Raw genomic sequence first — 21,482 nt, 5'->3', positions numbered from 1 at the left:
TCCCTACCTCCAGATCACTCCCTCTTATTCCTTGAAAACAAACTCCTGACTCACTGTTTGGGCCTCCTGATTGGGCCTCCTCATGGTGCAAGGGGTTAAGCACAGCATTGTGAAGTTGTCTGCAGCGCCTGCAGTTGAAGTTCAATCCCTAGTCGGCCAGGGAGCTACCCACATGGCTCAGCAGACCTCTCCTGTCTTGCCCACTGCTCCCCTCAGCAGTGTATTTCAGTCAGTCTGCCTGTTCTTCACCCCACTCTGTCTCTGGTGAATCCTCTCACCCCCGCACCTCTGGCCTGTCAAGAGATATCTGCTGATTGCAGACCACACTACAGTCTCTGGCAGGAAACTGCCCACCAGTCATGGAGATAGATAAAGGAACCAATCTAAAGTATCTGTAGAAAATGTATGCATAAATAAAAAAAATCTTTAAAAAAAAGTCTCACTGATTGTGAATGGTGACTTTTTGGCTATTGACCACATCCAACCTCATCCAATGTTGTCGCCCTCTTCCTTCCTGCAACCATTCCTGGTCATCCTAGAAGACTGACCATAATCCAGAGCTCTGCTCTTAACTACTGCTTAAATTTCAAAGTATTGCATCTAACTTTCCAGCTCACTCTTTAATATCCTATTCTCTGGTAATCCTTCAACTCCACCAAGACCAAAATCCATTGATTCATATCATGTCTTCACTGTCTCTAACTTCAAGTTTACACTTCTCTCCTTGCCCAGCTTAAAATCCATGGATGAACATTATAAACACTTCCTTTTATAGAGCTACACCTTCCTTTTATAGAGCTACACCTTCCTTGCTTCTCACTTTCTATAGTCTTGGCTGAATCATAATTCTGTCTCAAATCCAAATCCACGACTGCTTGTGCACCTCAGTGAAATTGGAGAAAAACACTCAACCACACTATTTGATTCAGTGTTAAATTCATGACCCCTAATCTTAAATGCCAAGTTGTCATTCCTTATTTTCCTGCTCCATTTCATCTGTTCTCAGTGCTTACAGCTTCTCTCCTCCAACCTGCAGCCCCTCTCCCCTTGTGCTATCAATTGAAGTCCTTTTTTCCTATTTTACTGAAAACCAATCTGAGGAGAACTTTAACAGGTTTCCTTACTACACTCCCAACCCCCTTTTTTGCCATATCCTGCGTTCCCACCAAGTTGAGTAATCTTTTAATACTTCTGGACAAATGCAGTCTCTCCCTACATATATCCCACTCTCAACTGCTGAAAGATACTGCTTCTGTAGGTCTCCCCTATAACATCAGCTTTTCCCTCTACTGCTCTAAGTAGCCTATAAATAGGCTGTTTCTTTCATGACTCAACTTACCCTCCTGTTATTATCACATTTTCAGTTTTCTACACTAAGACCACTCAAAGTTCTCTGTGTTCACTGTCTGCTGTCTTCTCATATTTTTTTTTTTCAAAGATTTATTTTTATGCATACAAGAACTGGGGTACAGACCAGAGGTGTAGGGGCATGAGAGCATTCACCAGAGACAGAGTGGGGAACAGAACAGGCAGACTGACTGAAATACATTGCTGAGGGGAGCAGCGGGTGAGACAGGAGAGGTCTGCTGGGCCATGTGGGTAGCTTCCTGGCCAGGGATCGAACTCATGCTGCAGTGGCTGTGGTTAGCTTCATAGGTTGCCTCTTAACCCCTTGCGCCACCAGGGAGGCCCTTCCCATATTTTTAAACAACTATTCAGGTATAGTTACATACACTAAAATGTACACTTTTTAAATATATTGGACAATGAGCTTTGACACATGTATATGTAAAATCACCTCTATTAATATTTAGAGTATTTTAGGCTTTGTTCCTAAAAAGCACTTCCCCCAGATGGTCACCACACTCCCATATTTTCAGCTCTAGGCTAAAACAGCAATTTCTTAAAATTTCTCTGACCCTTCTAAGCTTGCAAAACCCACATTCACACTGTTAGTCCCCTCCCCTCCTTAATTTCTCTCATAGTCCTTACTGTTATCTAAAACATATATCCACATTTTACCATACACATTTTTACATATATATTTTACATACGTAAGTTCTTTTACATATAAGCATTTCTTTTTAACCAGTTTATCTTTCTCCCTCCACAAGAATAGACGCTCCAGGGTGATTGGGATTTTGCCCACTTTATTTACTGTTGTAATCAGCATTGGCAAATAGTAGAAGCTCAGTAAATATCTTTTGAGTGAAAAAATGCAATACCTATTGGGCAATAACCTAGACTGGTGGCTTGCTAGAATTAACAAATGATACTATAGCAGTTTTCCTCAATTACTGTTTCATCTATGAATTGCTTTATTTTGTCCTTGTGAATATTAATGACTAGGAATATTTTAATGTGAACTCTCAGTGATTAGATTATTTTAAATCTTAACCTTTCATAATAATGATAGTAAAGGGTTTTGTTTTTTTTCTTTGTTAGTGGTGCTTTTACCTTTACCTCTATCCTAAATGTTTTTTGAAAGAATGAAAGCTTTTATGTGGTTTAAGGAGTGCCTTTGGAATGATTTCTGAAGGCAAGCAGTAAATTCCCCCTCCTCCCCTGATCCCCCTTTGGAATTAGAGCCAGACCACATTAACAAGAATGGAGCTCCAGGTCTTCTTTTCATTAGTGTGTGTGTAGGCAATGAACCGCCTGCTGAGAACCCTAATAGGATTTCTTCCCCTTACACCTTTCCTGCCCTGGCTCTCATATTGTTCTATGGTGTTTGGCTTAATGAAACAACTCCTAGAAAAAGGGGAGCGGGGGACTATCTTTTCCTTAAATAGGCAAAGGTATAACTGAAGGAATTCAAAATTATACTCTGTTTCCTGCCATTTTATGTGACCATTTGATGACAATCCTGAATATGCTGAGCCAGGAAGATCACTGTACCAACTTAATCTCAACATCTTGCCATGGCTGGGCAGATGCATTTCACAGAAGTCCATTTAGTCTTAATAATGTGGAAAGCCAGAAGATATTAGCTGGGTAGGGACAAGGGTGGGTATGGAAAAGTCAAAGGGATTGATGAGAGCACTGAAATTTTTCTTAGGGATTGAGAACTTGAAAGCTATAACTGAGCATAGAACTGGAAAGGAAATTTCCCCCTAACCCTTTGGGTTTTATTTGGGCTGATCAAACAATCAACTTAGCATCAGCCAGATTAGGAGAAAAGAACAAATTTAATTACATGCATTAAAATTGGGCATAAATTCTAAAACGATATATCAATATATGATATATAAGATTGTGTGTGTGTGTGTGTATATGTGTGCACCCACATACATATCCTGAGATAACGAACAGGCAGGAGCCTGGGGCTTCAAGGAAAGAGGAGAGGGATTCGCTGACCAGATATTCTGAAATTACATGTTTATCCTATCAAATAGATCATTTTCTCTGATAGGAAGATTATTTCTAGTAAAAGTCCTAATTCTGGGTAATCCCCAACTTTCTTTTTTCTAGGTAGTTAAGGTAGTTGTGAAAGTTTTTGTAAGCCTGAAGGTTAATCATTGTCATCAAATGATTAACCTCAACTCGAAGTAATCCACATGCCAAAGTGACTCTTGAAAGCCTGTACTGGACGTTTCAGGGAGGTCTGTGCCCCATTGTCATGATTTGGATGCAAGAAAGGTAAAAAGCTCATGTTAGTAAAATACGATTTTGTCACTGAGTTATCTCCACAGCTGTTGGTTGGCCTAGAGAAACCATCCTGTCCTTGCCAAGAAACCTATTATAGACACAGAATAGCTCTAGTAGTTAGAGGGACTCTTTCACTCCCTCAAATGTGTAGCAAATCACACTTCAGGAAGAGAAATCTTGATTTTGTTCTAACTGTCTATTATGGAGTTGTAAAAGAAATGTCTTCATGGCATATTTATTCTGTTAGTCCAGAAATCTTATTCTTTTGTACCGCTTGACTTTAACCATTTGTTCCTAAATGCAGATTTTATCTACAGTGCGTATCCCTAGATACCATCCAAAGAAATTCCCATGCCTTATGTCTTGAGTGCCTTTAGAATCTGTAGTGATTCTGATGTTAAGCTACATGTGGAAACCATGTGGGAACTGCTTTAATCCAGTCTGATATATGAAACTCTCACAACAATTTTAAGAAATAGAATACTATGATTCAAAAACATTGAGTTGTTTTCCAAAAAATCACACATATAGTTAAGTCAGTACTTTAGGCATGTGTATCTGTAGGAGTATGCTCTTAAATGTTGAATATCCAGTTCTTTAAAAACATAGCTCCTCCCCTCGGAGAAACCCAAATTTGGAGCCTTTTCCAATTTCAGTGGGATAAATACACTTATCATGGCTGGTTTCGAGCTACCAACGTGACACCACTGAGTGTGGAGATAGGAAGAGATGCACATGAATACACAAGTATTGCCATCCTGTAGAAATGACAAACAGAATTCTATGATCTGGTCATCTATTTTTTGGGCATTTGGGTTGTTTCCAAGTCTTACCTATTATAAATAATGCTTCAGTAAACATAGGGTACAGGTATCATTTTGAATTAATGTTTTTGTGTCCTTTGGGTTGATTCCTAGAAGTGGAGTTGCTGGGTCAATGGTAGCTCCATTTTTCAGTAGTCTGAGGAAACTCCACACAGCTCTCCATAGTGGTCGGACCAGTTTGCATTCCCACCAACAGTGTAGTAGAGAGTTCCTTTTTCTCCACATCCTCACCAGCATTTGTTGTTGCCTGTTTTTTTTAGTATGTGCCATTCTCACTGGTGTAAGGTGGTATCTCATTGTGGTTTTGATTTGCATTTCCCTAATAACAGGTGATGCTGAACCTTTCTTCATATACCTTTTGGCCACTTGCATTTCCTCTTTGGAGGATTGTTTTTTAAGTTCTGCCCATTTTTTGACTGGATTGTGTTCTCTAGTTGAGTTGTGTGAGTTCTTCGTATATCTTTGTGATCAATCCCTTATCAGTTGTATGGAGTGCAAAAATTTTCTCCCAGTTAGTAGGGTATCTCTTTGTTTTGGTTAATGTCTCTTTTGCTGTACAGAAGCTTTTCAGTTTGATGTAATCCCAGCTGTTTATCTCTTCTTTCACTTTCTTTGCTTTGGGGGATGAGTCTTTAAAGATGTTACTGAGGGCCTCCCCTGGTGGCGTAGCGGTTGAGTGCTGGGCTGCGAGGCTGCCCACAACCTCTGCAGCGCCAGTTAGTTCCCCGGCCGCGAGCAAGGGTCCCACAAAAAAATAAATAAATAAATAAAGATGTTACTGAAATGTATGTCATGTAGCACTTTACCTATATTTTCTTCTATATATTTTATGGTTTCAGGTCTTGTGTTAAGTTCTGTTATTTGAAGGCATTTCTAGCCAGACTAGGATTTAGTATTTTCCATTTTCTTTCCAGAACCTTCCAAGTAGTACTGAGATTTTTAGAAGTGGATACATTACACACACAACTAGGCACCACTTAAATATCCAATGGCATGGGTTATATAGGAATTTTCTTTTGCCATCAAAAAAAATTGTGATTTTGTAATGGACCTTCCTTCTGAGTCAGCATCTTCAGGAGCAGTAATTGTCACCCTTCACAGAAGACTGACTGCAGGTTCTGACCTTCCTTAATCATGGCATATCCATGGCTTTTTCCCAGTCAAGTGAAGGACATAAACCCCTCCAATGCATTCATTGCCTTTTTGCCAACTTAGCATTGGCATTCTGCCTCAGTAACTGGGGTTGGTGGTGAGTTGGATGTACACAGACTTACACAGGAGTTAGGTTGAAGAAGCTAGCTTTTTTCTGGCCTAGTTTTGTAAAAATTTCATGTTATTTGAAAAAGTGAGTTTAGATGAAGAGGTCATTCAAAAATTATACAAAAGGTTAACAAACATAAAAGTATTTCTAATCTCACTAATAAAGAAATGTAAGAACATCAAGATACCATGTTTCTTCTATCAAGATAGGCAAAGATTTTTTCTTATTTTACAGTTCTTTACAATAGCAAAATGTAAGGAAAACTGTGCTCCCTTGCACAATTATTAGGCATATATAATCTTTTTGCAATACTACTAGAAAATATGCGTCAGTATTCCACATATATACTCTTTGACATAGAAATTTGACCTTAGAAGCTTATCATAAAAAGATAAAATTGGATAAGCAAGAGAAAGTATATATTCAAAGGGAAACAAAATGCCTTATCCTAATAAGAAATGAAGCAAATCTATTATCTATGTGGTAGAGTGAGTAGTTGATCTCATTTCTTTACCCTAGTCTGCACTCACATGTCTTCGTTATAAGCAAAGTCTGTTTCCCCATCCCTTAACTTTGAACTTGGCCATGGCCAATGGTATGCCAATTGGTATAGGAAGAAGTGACATTATGCCTTAACTTTAAGAGACGTCAAATGCTTTCCCTCTTGTATTTCTATCTTCTCCATAGCATGCTCCAGTTGGTTCCTTGGCCCCATAAAGAGGATAAGACAGATACGTGGAGAAGAGCCACCCTTGCCAGCCTATAGACAGTACCTATAAACTGAAGCAGAACAGCCCACATAAGGACAGCCTAGACCAGCCAGACTTCAGCCAACCTGCAGACATGTGGAATGTCTATGTATGTATATAAGAATACATACATGAACCCCCTCCAATGCATTGCTTTCTTTATATAGAATATGCATAATTTTATAGAATGTTATATACTTGTACACACATATATGTAGCTATATATATATTTATTTTTTTTTAGATAATAGCTTTTTTTTTTTTTTACAGATTTATTTATTTATTTATTAATATGAGCATGGGTACAGTCAGAAGTGTGAGAGGGTGAGAGAATTCACCAGAGCCAGAGCAGAGAGCAGAACAGACAGACTGACGAAGTACACTGCTGAGGGGAGCAGCGGGCGGCAGGAGAGGTCTGTGCGCCATGTGGGACTCTCACCCGGTGGCTGGTGATCGAACCAGTGCTACAGAGGCTGGGGGCAGCTTTGCTCTTCGCAACCCAGCACTCAACTGCTGCACCACCGGGGAGGCCCCTATAATATATTTTTTAAATTGTTCTAAGCCAGAGTTTGAGGGTGATTTGTTATGTAGCAGTAGTTAACCAATACAGTCCTACAGTCCATCATTAGAACATATCACATTTAATATTATGCTAAGCAGCTGTTCTAAATGACAATCTATATTTTCTGATGTGGAAGGATGTCTGTTCAATATTGTTAAGTGGAAAAATTAGATTTCAGAACACAACTTATGTAGGTACAGTTACACATACAAACACACACACAGAGATGAAAAGGATGTTTTGCAGTAGTTACTTCTTGGATGTTGGAATCAGAAATTTTATTTCATATCTTTGTAGTTTTGTGTATTGCTTGATTTTATTTTTCAAAGAGCACCCATCTTTTTTATAATTGGAAGTATCACAATGATTATGACATGTACTGAGGGAACAAAATGACTTGTCTTATTATAAAAAGAGAAATGCAGGGAGAGAGAAAAAGAAGAACCCAGATTAAATGTGGCCCTGAAAGGTGGATAGAGTTCAGATTTCATTTATAAAGAACTAGAAGTAGATTTAATAGTTTGTATTGGTTAATACTTACTTTACTCTGAGTATGCTGGTAAGAGCACTATCTTATTTAGTTTTCAAGGTAAACATATGAGGTTATAATTTCAACTTTCCGTATTTTACAGAGAAAGAAACAGGTTCAGAGAGGACAAATAGTTTTGCTGTAGATCACCCAGGTTGGATTTGAATTCAGGCCTGTCTGACTCCAGAGCCCATCTTTTTTTCCAGTACACATGCCTATTCACAGTGCATGGCTTTGAGCAGAAGGAATGACATGGAGGAGGTCAAGAAAGCACAAGGTATGGAATCCAAATAGCTGAGCTCTTCCATGTTGAGGACTGTAGATAAAGGGTAGATGGAGGGCATTATAACACAGAGGGCAGGTCACAAAATAAGCCAGAATCAGAAATTATATCCTACCTCTGCACTTAACAGCTAACTAATCACTTCAGTGCCTGGCATGTAAATCACCAATAAATAGTGCTATTGTTTTAATATAAGTAAAATTACTTAGGAACCATAAAATGCTGATTGTATACTAATAGTGGCAATCTACAATTTTAGTGAAAATAATATTTAAAGGAAATTAATCAAGTGGGCTGAGTAGCTGCTTAGAGTTGATCACATACTGCTCTATCACATAATAGAGCCTTGGCTAGGGGCAGGAGGTGGAAATGATGGTCGGGCAGCAGAGACATTCCAATGGAAGATGCCATTGGACTTGAAGAATTGCTGGTACCTGGAGATAAATGAAAGTGGTAAGTTAAAAAGTTCCCCAAGGTTTCAAATTTGGAAAAACAGTGATGATCTTGATGAAGAAAGTTTCATTAGCAGTTCTTGGGAAATGTGTTAGGAGCCAGGATAAAAGTCTATAAAAGATTTGCTCGCTTATTCATTCATTCATTCATTCACAAATATTTCCTGAGGACCTGCTATATGGTTGGCACTGTAGTGTACTCGAGTGGGTTATCATGTATGTTAATGAGAACAAATCCCAATCAAATGATCATACAAATAGGTGTAAAATATCCCTGTGATTATTGCAAAAAGAAGAGATATATGGGCTGATGGAAGCATAGAACCAGAAAATGTTTCCTGAGAAAGTGATGATTCAGCTGACATCTGAAGAATAAATTAGAGTTTAGTATCAGGTTGTTACTTTGTGGATGTGTACATCAGCGTTCCCAGAGGCAATTTATATTTAGCCATGTAAATCAGACTTCTCAAACTTGAGTGTGACCCTGAATAATATGGAGAGCTTGTGAAAACACTAACTGCTGGGTTTTAACCCCAAAGTTACTGATTCAGTAAGTTTCAGGGAGCGAGGGGTAGTGCTAAATGTGTGTATCTAAGATGTGCCAGGGGATGCTGCTATTGCTTTAATGTTGATCTGGGGGTGGTAAAGGTGGGAGTGAGGCATCAACACCTTTTGTTTTTTATTTATTTATTTTTTTTTTATAGAGGCATGTTTTCTTTCTTTCTTTGTTTGTTTGTTTATACATGCACTGGGTACAGTCAGAAGCACGGGAGGGTGAGAGAATTCACCAGAGCCAGAGCGGGGAGCAGAGCAGGCAGAAGGACCGAAATACACTGCTGAGGGGAGCAGCGGGCGGCAGGAGAGGTCTGCGCGCCATGCGGGACCCTCCTCCAGTGGCCGGGAAGCAGCTGGGGATCGAACCGGCGCCGCAGAGGCGCAGGCAGCTTCGCAACCCAGCGCTCAACTGCTGCGCCACCGGGGAGGCCCGCATCAACACCTTTTGAAGTGCAAAGGAAATCATCCTGTGCTCCTCTGGGTTCTTCCACATAGCTATAATAAAATAAATACCAGACAGATTGATGAGAAAAAGCCAAAAAGATATTTAATAATAACACATACCTCCTCTATCAGTGGGAGAGATCCAGCATGCTTGAGTAATTCATCCAGCTGGCTTTAGATGTCATCCAAGACAGAAGGACTTTGGAGAGGAGAAAGGGAAAGTCAATTGGGGAGGTTACTGGGGAGGGCACAGAAGAAAAAGACACCCAGAGTTAAGTTCTGCCTTCTTGATTGAGAAGAGATATGAAGATTAGATCTTGCTGGTCTACAGCCTTACATCTTTTTCAAGACAACCTTTAGAGCCCTTCCCAGGAAAAGAACCTTTTGCCAAAAAGACATATTTGGGCATGCCAGATATTTGCTTCTCCACAAACTCGTGCTGCCTCTCTCCAATGAATGGAACTAAACATGAGCAGCTTTAACAAATGTTTTTCAGGTAGCTCACCACAAAATCAATTTCCAAAGTCTTTTGGTTGAAATGTTTTTACACCAGGTTGAATGTTAACATTACATGTTCAACCTTTCTCTTTACTGAGAAAAAAACAAAAACAAAAACCACCAATGTAATTGTAGAATTGCCCTGCAGTTACTTCTGAGTGAACAAATGTCAAAGCTCTATAAACAACTCTAATGGAATCTTTGAAGAGAGATGAGTGCCTGGTTTCTGACACCAAAATCTTAGCAAGATTCAGATGACTGTTTCAGTACAGAGCCAGACGTGGGTCCTACTGCATGCAAGAGGGTTGGTGTGGGGTGATCCTATAATTTATGGACTAGGAATTCTGTTCCTTGAGAAGGGGAGAGGGGAACCTGCTAACCATCAACCACTAATCTTTTTACTGCTATAAGAAAATTTTTTTAAAGATTTATTTATGCATTCAAGAACTGGGGCACAGGCCAGAGGTGCAGGGAGTAAGAGGACTCACCAGAGACAGAGTGGGGAGCAGAACAGGCAGACTGACTGAAATACACTGCTGAGGGGGGCAGTGCGCAGGACAAGAGAGGTCTGCTGGGCCATGTAGGTTAGCTCCCTTACTGGGGATCAAACTTGTGCTGCAGGGGCTGCGGATAGCTTCATAGTGCTGCATCTTAACCCCTTTCTCCATTAGGGAGGCCCTAATGCTATAAGAAAATTTTTAAGATTGTGCAAGTAATGATTGTGTTATCTTTTGGAACAAACTGAAATAGCGTAGATAAGGTCGCCCCAACAATTAATTCTTGTGGTCTCTCCCCAGAAATAATTTGTTGTCAACTTGGCATTTGTGTTTGCAGACCCTCTTCTATACAGTTTCTATAGACACAGTTAATTACTGTTCTCTGTCAAAGTATCATATGCTGTGTTATTCCAATTTACCTTTTTTTTTTCTTTTTTCTTTTGGATTTTTCCATGTCACCGCAGTCTTCTTAATTTTTACTTATTATTGCATAACATAGAGCTAACGAGATTTATTCATAGACAGGCATTTAAGTTGCTTCCTCCATTCCCAATTTTGTTGTTGGTTTGATGAGATTTTCAGTGATGGCAAACATTGCTGGAGTAATCATTATTGTTTGTGCCTTCCTGTAGGCAGAGGTGGCTGGCTCTGTAAGGTACATATTGAGAAAGAAACCCAATGATATTATGATTTACAAGAAATATGTATTTTGGTTGTCTAGATGACCAAAATATGTGTTTCTCATACATATTTGATCTTTACCACCATTCCTGGGTCACAGTCCTTAAAAACCTTAGCATCTCTTAAGTGTTGTGGAGTGAAGTGGGTACCTCTGGCTGTGTTAATGAAGGCAAGGTTGGAAAACAACTAAGGGTGGAGCTGGTTGCCCAGGCAACCACAGGACTAGAGGGTAGTACTTTCAGTCCTATCCTTTGATTCCCAGAGAAGGGAGTGGGGCTAGAGTTTGAATCAAATTGTCAATGGCCAATGATGTAATCAGAAAAGCCCCCAAAAGGGAGGGACTTTGGAGAGCTTCTGGACTGAGAGACACATGGAGATTTGGAGAGATGGCTGGCCTGGAAAGGGCATGGAAGTTCGTGCATTTCCCCCCAGACCTTGCCCTATGCATCTCTCCCATCTGGCTGTTTCTGACTTAGATCCTTTGTAATATGTAGATTATCTAGTGTGTACACTGGTTTTCTGAGTTTTGTGCATCACACTAGCAAATTAATTGAACCTGGGAAGGGTGTCCTGGGAACGAACCTCTCATTTTGAGCTTGTTGGTGAGAAGTGTGGGTTACAACCTAGGCTGGATGACTGGTTTCCGAATTGGGGGACAGTGTCGGGGGACTGAGCCCTTAAGTTGTAAGATCTGATGCTTTTTCTGAGTAGACAGTGTCACAACCAAGTTGAGTTCTTGAACACCCAGCTGGTGTCTTTGAAAATTGCTCATTGGTATGAGGAAGCTTCCTATCAGAACCATCGAGTCCTGGTATTTGAAGGTTTTACATTTTAACAGATATTACCAACTCACCCTCCTGCTCCCACAGACAGGGTCACTGCTTCCTTATAAATATACCAAAATATGTTAATATCAAATATTACATGAGTGAAAAACAGTATTTCAATCATGTTTTAATCTTCATCTCTTTCTTTACTAGTAAATTTTTAAGCATGTTTTCATACTCCTGTTATCCATTTACATTTTCTTTGCTGTGAACTTCCTAGCCACAATCTGCTCATCTTTATTTATTTATTTATTTATTTTTGCGGGGATGGGGGATGATGTTATGGAGGAAAGTCTAATTAACTTTTTCTTATTGATTTAAGGAGTTCTTTATGTAGTCCAAACAAGAAACATTTGTCTTAGTATGTTTTGCAAATACTTGCCAAGATTTTTTATTTTCACTTTGTTTATGGTGTCCTTTAAGATGAAGAAGTCTTTTAATTTGGAAACTAATGCATCAACCTTCTTTTAAGGCTGTTTCTATCTCTTGTTTAAGAGAGACTTCATCTTCATCTTCAACTGTTTTGGACCCACTTATATAAGCTATCTTTGATATCAGTCATTTTAGCATCAAAAAAATATTAGTTGCAAAGCCAGAAGTGATCTTAGATCTGCAGTCTAATCACTTTATTTTATAGAGGTCGAAATGGAGGCACAAGTAGGGGATGCAACATGTAATACTCACCCAACTTCCTCACCCTGTAATTTAGTGACAGAGTCAGACCTTGAGTCAGGTTTTCAGATTCCAAGGATAATGATTCTCGATCTTTCCCTGATGTGTCCATATGACTTGAAATAAGATAATATGGGAATGTCTCAATGGGAGGAAGTCAACTACAGTTGGCACTGGGGGCAGCGGAGATGCATGCTCTGCCCCTAGAGCCAGGCTGCTATCCACTCCCTCAAAAGAAGGCAGCATGAGTCTACTACATACAAGTTGTGTGCCTTGGAGGAAGAGGTGTACTGCCTCATTTTCCTCAACTGCATGGTAGAGATTAATAATATACAACAAAAGGATGTTGTGATGTTAAGTGAAAGAACTTATCACTAAGGTCTTAGCACATACTCTTGTCTGATAAATATTAATATTTGTTAAAAGGAATAACAATACAATTTACGTGTTCTTTGACCAAAGTAACAGTAGGAGATACCCTACGTGTCTGCCCAACACTGCCTTTCACCCTTTAATTCCAGCCGCTTATCAGCAAAACCAACTTATCCGTTTATCACACATATCTGAATCCCATTTTAGACTTTAGCTAAGACCTCTGGTGTACTTGAAATATTTAAAAGGCCTCCATGAATTTTATTGCTGCTGATGCCTGCACTTCAGAAAGAATTATTTTCACAGGCTGAGACATAAGCTGGCAATTTTATTCACCCTTCAGAAATTAGTTCAGCTGTTTAGACCTCAAAGCCTTCCTTATACCCCTACTCCAAGCGAGGCTGGGAACTCCTTTTGATATTGAGACAGAAGCCCTTATAGGATCTGACTCCTTTATGACTAGGTGGCAACCGTTTATAAAACTGGCACTCCCATCAGACTGGCTGAATGTTGAGAAAAGACTGTCTTGCATGTCCTTAAATTCCCAGTTCACAGCCCGGCACTTTTAGACACTCAGACAATGTTTGCAAAGTGAATGAATGAGGCAGTGGCACATTGAAATCTTCTGGGAAGTGAAATTCTCACTGACAGATGGGCTCAGGCACTGACCAGCTCAACTGGGACATCTAAATGCTTGTCCCTGCCACTGAACTCTATGCTTCATGGCAACAGACACTCCTTGTTTACTGCTATATCCTTATACCTGGAGCACAGCTTGAAATAATAGGTCCTCCATTAAAATTCATTGAATAAATGAAACAACTATAGTTATTTTTCCATCTGTCTTCCCTCCAGAGAGACTAAATGGACTGTTTTTCTGATTCTCATTCCCTTCCAGAGGGCATGGAGCTAAGCTTCTTTCCCTCTTGCAACAGAAGGGTGTACTGCAGATACATTTTTGCAGATGTAAGCTTTAACCTCAATGTCAGCAAGTCAGAACTGCACCCCAGAGAACCAGGGTGAGCTGTCATCCAGAGTCACAGTGCTCTAGCTGGACTGAGGGCAAATGAGAACTTGGCCATTGAACTGAAACTGCAGGGTAGAAGTGGGGGATAATGACAGGTTTTTCTTTTAATTTACTGTTTTTGTAAGAAGTAGCCCATGCAATCAGAGAATTAAGAAGATAATGTAAAATCACTACAAATCCAGTAATCCTGAGGCAACCACTGTTAACATGATGAGCACTTTGCAGGAATCGCTCTGCTTGTACATACCCACATGTGTGCATGTGTTAAGTTACATTCAGCTATCAATGACAGACTGCCAGAATATTGATGCAAACGTGATAAAGCTCATTTCTCTCTCATGTAGAAGTCTGGAGAGTGTTTCCGAACTGACAAATGAGCCAGGATGACATGCAGAGCCTGACTGACTCCAGAGTCAGTCATGCAGGGTCATTTCATCTTGTTGCTACATTGCATATGGCCTCCCATCATGGTCCAAAGGCTAGCATTTATATTCTAGAGAACAAAGAGGCAGGAGCAAAAAGAGAGAGATTGAGAGAGAAGCAAAAGGAATACATGATATTTCTGCTAATATCCCGTTGGCCTGAACTGAGTTACATCACCATGCCTAGCTGCAAGGGACTTTGGGAAATGTAGTACTTGTTCTGGCAGCCATTTGTCCAGATAAAAATCCCATTACCATAAAAGAAGGGTGAAATTGATATTCACCCTTGTGAATATCAAATTGTCTCTGTCAAGAGTGTGAAATTACATAACAGGATCACAGAGATAGGATAATGTAATGATAAAAATTACAAGTTCTGGAGAAAACTATAGTTTGAAATCTGGTTTATTTTCTTACACTTTAGTTTAATTGTCTGTAAATTAGAATTAGATCAAATATATCCTATAGAACTGCTATATGTGCTGAACGAATTAATGCATATAAAAAGGCTTGGCAGGTGCCAAACAATAAATTCTTAATAAAGGAGCATTAATCTTTTTCATTTTTAACACTCAAAAATGTAACATGTATATGGTTCTGTGTCATTATCTATAAATCTACTTATATTATCCTTGTTAATGGCTGCATAAGATTCCATTATGGGGAGAGAAGATAATGTAACTGATCCCTATTGATCATCTTTAGTTGTTCTTCATTTTACACCTTATCAACAGTCTTTGTTTTAACATCATTTGTACTTGCATTATTATCTCAGAGTAAAATGCTAGCTCTGGACAGCTGGGTCAAGCTTATGCTTATTTTACATGTAATGACATAACACATGTAATTAACATGACATAATAACATGCATTATTAATAGCTAGGTTCCATTTTAACCAAGAGATTTGAGTTACATATTATATACTGAGTTTTGTGCTAGTTGCTACAGTGTCCAAAGTTGCATGACCTGCCCTGTGATTGGGGAGAAGTTCGCCATTCAGGATTTCTGAATACAAAGTTCAGGGTGCTATGAGTACTGATGACTGGGGCATGAGTTAAGATGGGGGTCTGAAAGGTCTCTCGAAGGAAGGAAATGCTATTTAACCTGGAACCTGAGACCTAACGTATGTGAATGTGGTAGGAAATGAAAGATCATAAAAAGAGGGCATATTCTAAGAGATAAGGAATATGTGTTGAAAATTATAATGTAGTAGTGCATAAGAGTGTATATTCTAGAATCAGGTTGTCTTAGTCCAAACCATGGTTCTGCTTCTTATTTCCTGAGGATGACTCCTCTATGCCTTAGTTTCCTCATATTTACAATGGGGGGGTGATAGTAATAATAGGGTTATCATGAATAAGTTAATGCACAGAAGGACTTGGAGGAGCTCCTGGCAAGTGGGAAGCTAACATCAATACTTTCTTCTTTTTGCCTTTGCTTAAAAATCTTTGATTGTGAGAATTCAACTGGCAGCACCAAAACCCTCTCTTCATTTCTCCCAAGGGTTTCTTTATTCCTTCATACAACAAGTATTACTGAATACCTCCTAGGGAGAAGGTATAGATGAAATAGTCCCAGGCTTAAGCTTCAAGGTGCTGGCTGTCTGGTGGTGGGAAATAAATTTTAACTCAAAATTCCACACAAACAGAAGCCTATTTAGCAAAACAAATCTGTGCTGTGCAGAGAAAGCACAGTTTGATCTGAGGGCGGCTATCGGGCAAGTCTGACAAGGACATGTCAAAGAAATACTGGAAAAACCAAGATGGGGTGTGGGATTGTGTGTGTGGTGGGGTGGGGGGGGTAGGAGGAGACCAGTCAAGTGAACAAGACTAGAGAAGAGAATGAACCACGCACTGGGAGCCGTCTATGGAAAGACACTGAGGAGGGAAATAAGGACTTCAGAGGAAATCAAAGTAGCCAGAGAGCAGAGAACACAGGGTGAAGTTTTGGAGGTGCATGGGTGGGGTTACCAGGGGTCTCTAGCTCTCAAACAAAGATAATCCTTGTAGTCCAAAAGTGAGTGTGGCAATTAAGTCTTCTCACAAACACTTTTGTAGCCCCTCCAAGGTCTTCATTTTTTGTCAACACAAAAGTATCTCCCTTCCAGTCCATTGTTCCTGACTTTATTTGCTTTTGGCTCCCAAATTGAGTAGTCAGCGGACCAGCCCTCCACATCAGCCTCTTTTGAGGATAGAAATAGTGTTTACTGAACACCTATTTTGGATCAAGGAATGTCCTGAATCTTTTACTCATCTTACCTCATTTACTGCCCAACAATCTATGAGATGACTAGTATTACCTTCTTTTGAATAAATGAGAAAAGATTCAGAGAGTAGAAGTCAGTTCCCCCAAATCACACAATTTTCAAATAACAGACACGGGTCTCTAGCATAAAGTCTTGATCATTCACTTCATACTGCTCAGACCATGAGGCAGGCATGGACTGTTTCCTATGGACTTGTTAGCATCTCTGGCAGCCACTTCACTGTGCCTGGTGATACAGTTTCAGGCAACAGCAAGCTGAAAATGACAAACCTCACTTCAAGAAAGTGTAGCGTTCATCAAGCTGCAGGGAGTCCTTAATATCTTCAGCATTTCAAGACAGTGCCATTTTCCATGAATAAAAGAAAGAGCTAATACCCATCACTAAAAAGTTGAATGAAAGGCTAACTAAACACTGTAGACAAGCACCTTCCACATTTGGCTGCAATTAGCTCAGTCCCACGTAACATCATTGCTAGTGAAATGATTAACAAAATAATGGTAATGATACTGATGGTGAATTAAATGGAAATAAAAGGAGCTCAGTGTACTTCTCAATTTCCCACTTGGGGAACACTCCTAAGTTGTGTTCTTCAGCTTCCCACCGGGAATTTCCACATGTAAATAAATATTCCTGATTGAAATTGCAAATTTAGACCTCTGTACGTAGCTAATACTAAAATCGAAGCTTGGGATTGCTTCTTTTCATCCCAGAGTGAGATCCCAAGGCTAATGTCAGTGGAGATGAATTTTCCTCACCTGAAATGTTCCAATGAATTATGTAAATAGAGATAAACACCTTATAGGACTGACCTTTGCCACAGAGTTCAATATCTCCTTGCCCTAGCCAAATCAAGTGGAAAATTGGATTTAAAGAAAAAGGATCAGGAATTCACTGCAACCCAGGTGTCTGGGTTGTCACCACAACAAATAAACACAACCTCACCAAGAGAAATTAGTACAGATGTGACAAGGAATGGGCATGACAGTGGCATTCAAATAGTAAAAGTAACAGCTTTGCCTCTTATTAACTGACTTATTTTGGACATGTTTCTTTAAAAGTTTTCTGAGCACCCATTTTCTCATCTTTTAAATAAGGATAATAATATTCCTATTGACAGCTTTGAGAATTAGAGAATGCTTTTCACACTGCGACTGACCCAGACTAATTGTTGAAGAAATGGGAACTGTTCTTATCATTATTTGCCTCAGATTAAATGTTGCTTCCGTTACAGGATGAATATAAATTGGATTTTAGACCCTGACTTTTTAAATATGACTTGAGACCCTCTTTGTTCTTGAAGTTATATTGATTTTGGGTTGTACAATATTGTTTTTATAAAATTACTGATCTGACACTTATTACCAAGGTAATTTAGAGCAAATCTTACTTTCACTGGGTCTTAGCTTCTTGTTGGCTTAAATGAAATAATCAAAGCTAAACTCTTCTAAGCACTAAGACTCTTAGAAGAAAACATTTCATGACCTTGAATTAAGCAATGATTTATTAGATATGACAACAAAGGTACAAGTGACAAAAGAGGAGATTGACAAGTTGGACATCTGCAAGTTGGAAACTTGTGATTCAAAGGACACTATCAAGAAAGTGAAAAAACAACCTACAGAATGGCAGAAAATATTTGCAAATCATATCTAGTAAGGGACATGAATTCAGAATATATAATCAACACTAACAACAACAACAACAACAAAGACTAGCAACCCAACCTAAAATAAGTAAAATACATTTATATTGACAGTTAATCTGTGACAAAGGAGCCAATATTATGTAATGGAAAAAGAAAAGTCTTTTCAACAAATGGTGATGGAAAAAATTGGATAGCCACATGCAGGAAAATGAAATTAGACTACTCTTTCACACTATAGGAAAAAAATTAACTAAAAATGGTTTAAAGACTTGGATGGTAAGACCAGAAATTATCAAATATATAGAAGGCAATATAAGCAAAATATTCCATGACGTTGGCTTCAGGGATGTCTTTGGGGACTGAATTCCAACAGCAAGAAAAGCAAAAGCAAAAATAGGCAAATGGGACTACATCAAGCTAAAAAGCTTCTGTAAGCAAAATAAACTATCATTAAAACAAAAAGACACCTTGCTGAATGGGAGAAAATATCTGCACATCGTATATCTGACAAGATTTACAAATAACTCATAACAATTCAACAAAAAGAAAACAAAGAGATCCAAAATAGGTAGAAGAACTAAATAGACACTTTTAAAAAAAAATAGACACTTCTTTAAAGAAGACATACAGAGTGCCAACAAGTACATGGAAAAAAATTCAACATCAAGTTGAAAAAAATTCAACTTATAATCAAGGCAATGCATATCAAAACCACATTCTCATTCCTGTTAGAATGGTCCATATCACACACACACACACACACACACAAACAAATGCCGATGAGGGTGTGCAGAAAAGGAATCTTCTCATGCTGTTGATGGGAATGTAGACTGGCCCAATACCTATGGAAAACAGTATGGTTAAACATAGATCTACCATATGACCCAGCAATTCCACTCCTAGGTATCCACCAGAAGAGTAATCACTAATTTGACAGGACATATGCACTCCTCTGTTCATTGCAGTATTATTTATAATAGCCAAGTTATGGAAACAACCTAAATGCCCATTGACAGAGCAGTGGATGAAGAAGATGTGGCATATACACACAATGGAGTGCTACTCAGCAACATGAATGGATTGAGGAAATGGTGCTAAGTGAAGTAAGTCAGAAGTAGAATGTGAGATAACATCACTCACGTGGAATATAAAGTAAGCTAACAAAAAAAAAAAACACAAAGGAACTGATAAAACTGAAAATAAACCCTAGAAATACAAATGCAGAATTGAGACTACTGGAAGAGAAGGGAGGGTGAGGTGGAAACCAAGGAAGGAGCGGCACATAGTCTGGAGTAAAAGACTATATAGGTGCTTAGAAATGGTCAGAGAAAGTATGCGCCTATTCCCTTAAATCATATACAGTGTTGTTAACCAATTTTACCTCAAAAAAGGTAAAAAAAAAAAAAAAGTGACAATACAATGTCAAAAAAAAAATCTTTTTTTTTTTTTAAAGATTTATTTATTTATTTATTTATGCAAGCACTGGATACAGTCAGAAGCGCGGGAGGGTGAGAGAATTCACCAGAGCCAGAGCGGGGAGCAGAGCAGGCAGAAGGACCCAAGTACACTGCTGAGGGGAGCAGCGGGCGGCAGGAGAGGTCTGCGCGCCATGTGGGACCCTCACCTGGTGGTCAGGGATGGAACCGGCACTGCAGAGGCAGCGCTCAACTGCTGCGCCACCGCCACCGGAGAGACCCTCAAAAAAAATCTTAACCAGGCCCTCCCTGGTGGCGCCGGTAATTGAGCACAGCACTGTGAAGCTGTCCACAGCCTCTGCAGCGCAGGTTTAATCCCAGCCAGCCAGGGAGAACCTACATGGCACGGCAGACCTCTCCTGTCATGCCAGCTGCTCCCCTCAGCAATGTGTTTCGTCAGTCTGTCTGTTCTGTCTCCTACTCTGTCTCTGGTGAATTCTCTCACCCTACTGCCCATCTGGCCTGTACCCTAGCTCTTGTATAAATAAAATAAATCTTTAAAAAAAATCTTAACCTCAAAAAAATTTTTTTAATGAAAATAAAAACAGTCAAAGATTTAAAATAGACATTTCTCCAAAGAAGACAAAACAAATGGCCAATATGAATGTGTTCAACACCATTAGTCATCAGGGAAATATAAATCAAAACCATCATGAGATAGCATTTTATACACACCAGGATGACTATAATAAAAAAGATAATAAGCTTTGGTGAATATATGGCGAGCTTGGAGTCCTCATGTACTGCTGATATAAATGTAAAATAGTGCAGCCACTTTAGAAAACAATCTAACATTTCCTCAAAGAATAAACATAGAATTATCATATGACCCAGCAGTTTCCACTCCTGTGTACCTGGAATAGTGAAAACATATGTCCATATAAAAATTTGCACATGAATATTTATAACAGCATTATGTATAATAACTAAAAAGTAGAAACAACCCAAATATTTATCAACTGATGATGAACCTTAAAAACATTAAACTTAGTGAAAGAAGCCAGTCACAAAAGACCACATATAATTCCACTTTTATAAAATGTTCAGAATAGGCAAATCTATTGAGACACAAAATAGATTAGTGGTTGCCTATGGCTGGGAGGAACAGGGTTAGGGAAAAATGTAAATGACTGTTCCTGGGTATAGGGTTCTTTTGAGGGGGGGTGATGAAAGTGATTTAAAATTAGATTATGGTGACATTGGTCAACTCTGTAATATCCTAAAAGGCATTGAAATTAATGCTTAAAAATGGTCTAGATGAGATGGTTTATTTGGATCCTGCCTAATTTACTGTTTTATGGACTGAAAGCACATCTTAAAATAGATCTGGACTATAGGAAAAGAATGAACCTGTTCATCTTTGTGCACAAGGAAAAGCACAGAAGCAGAGAAGTTGGGTGACATAGCCTGTGAGCCTGATAAAATCCCATTAACTCTTCAATAAAGTCAGCTAATTCACAAGCTACGCCACTCATGCGAATTGGTGGTCAAGTGCTTAGTGATTACTGATGTTTGATGGGATACTTAGATATACCTGGTTCTGCTCTAAGCTTTTTCCGTGGATTTCATTTAATCACTTCAGAGGAGAAACTGAGGCCTGAGAGGATTACAAGATAGGATGGTGAGGGGTCAGATGCAAATGCAGAAGGCTTGACTCCAAGGCCTATGGCGGTCACCTCTCTATCCTTTCTAGCTTTCTCTATACCTTATTGCTTTCTCTACACTACCCAGTGTGAGGAAGTTGTGTACTTAATCAGTAGTGAGCAAATAACTGAATTAAAAATAACCTTAT

General features: G+C 39.1%; 1 protein-coding gene across 1 annotated transcript in view; it reads left to right on the top strand.

The window, feature by feature from the left end:
- The first annotated feature begins 7,810 nt into the window (after positions 1-7,810).
- Positions 7,811-21,482, top strand: part of SLC6A5 (solute carrier family 6 member 5) — a 90,692-nt gene continuing 77,020 nt past the window's right edge. The window contains exon 1 of the mRNA XM_054699345.1: positions 7,811-7,850. Within this exon, the coding sequence (XP_054555320.1) occupies positions 7,821-7,850 (30 nt within the window). The 5' untranslated portion in view covers positions 7,811-7,820. The remainder of the gene's footprint in view (positions 7,851-21,482) is intronic.

Source organism: Talpa occidentalis, unplaced genomic scaffold, assembly GCF_014898055.3.
Source record: "Talpa occidentalis isolate TD23 unplaced genomic scaffold, MPIMG_talOcc4v2.1 talOcc4.3, whole genome shotgun sequence".
In the NCBI taxonomy this organism is placed as follows: Eukaryota; Metazoa; Chordata; class Mammalia; order Eulipotyphla; family Talpidae; genus Talpa; species Talpa occidentalis.
This window is presented reverse-complemented; position numbering and strand designations above follow the sequence as displayed.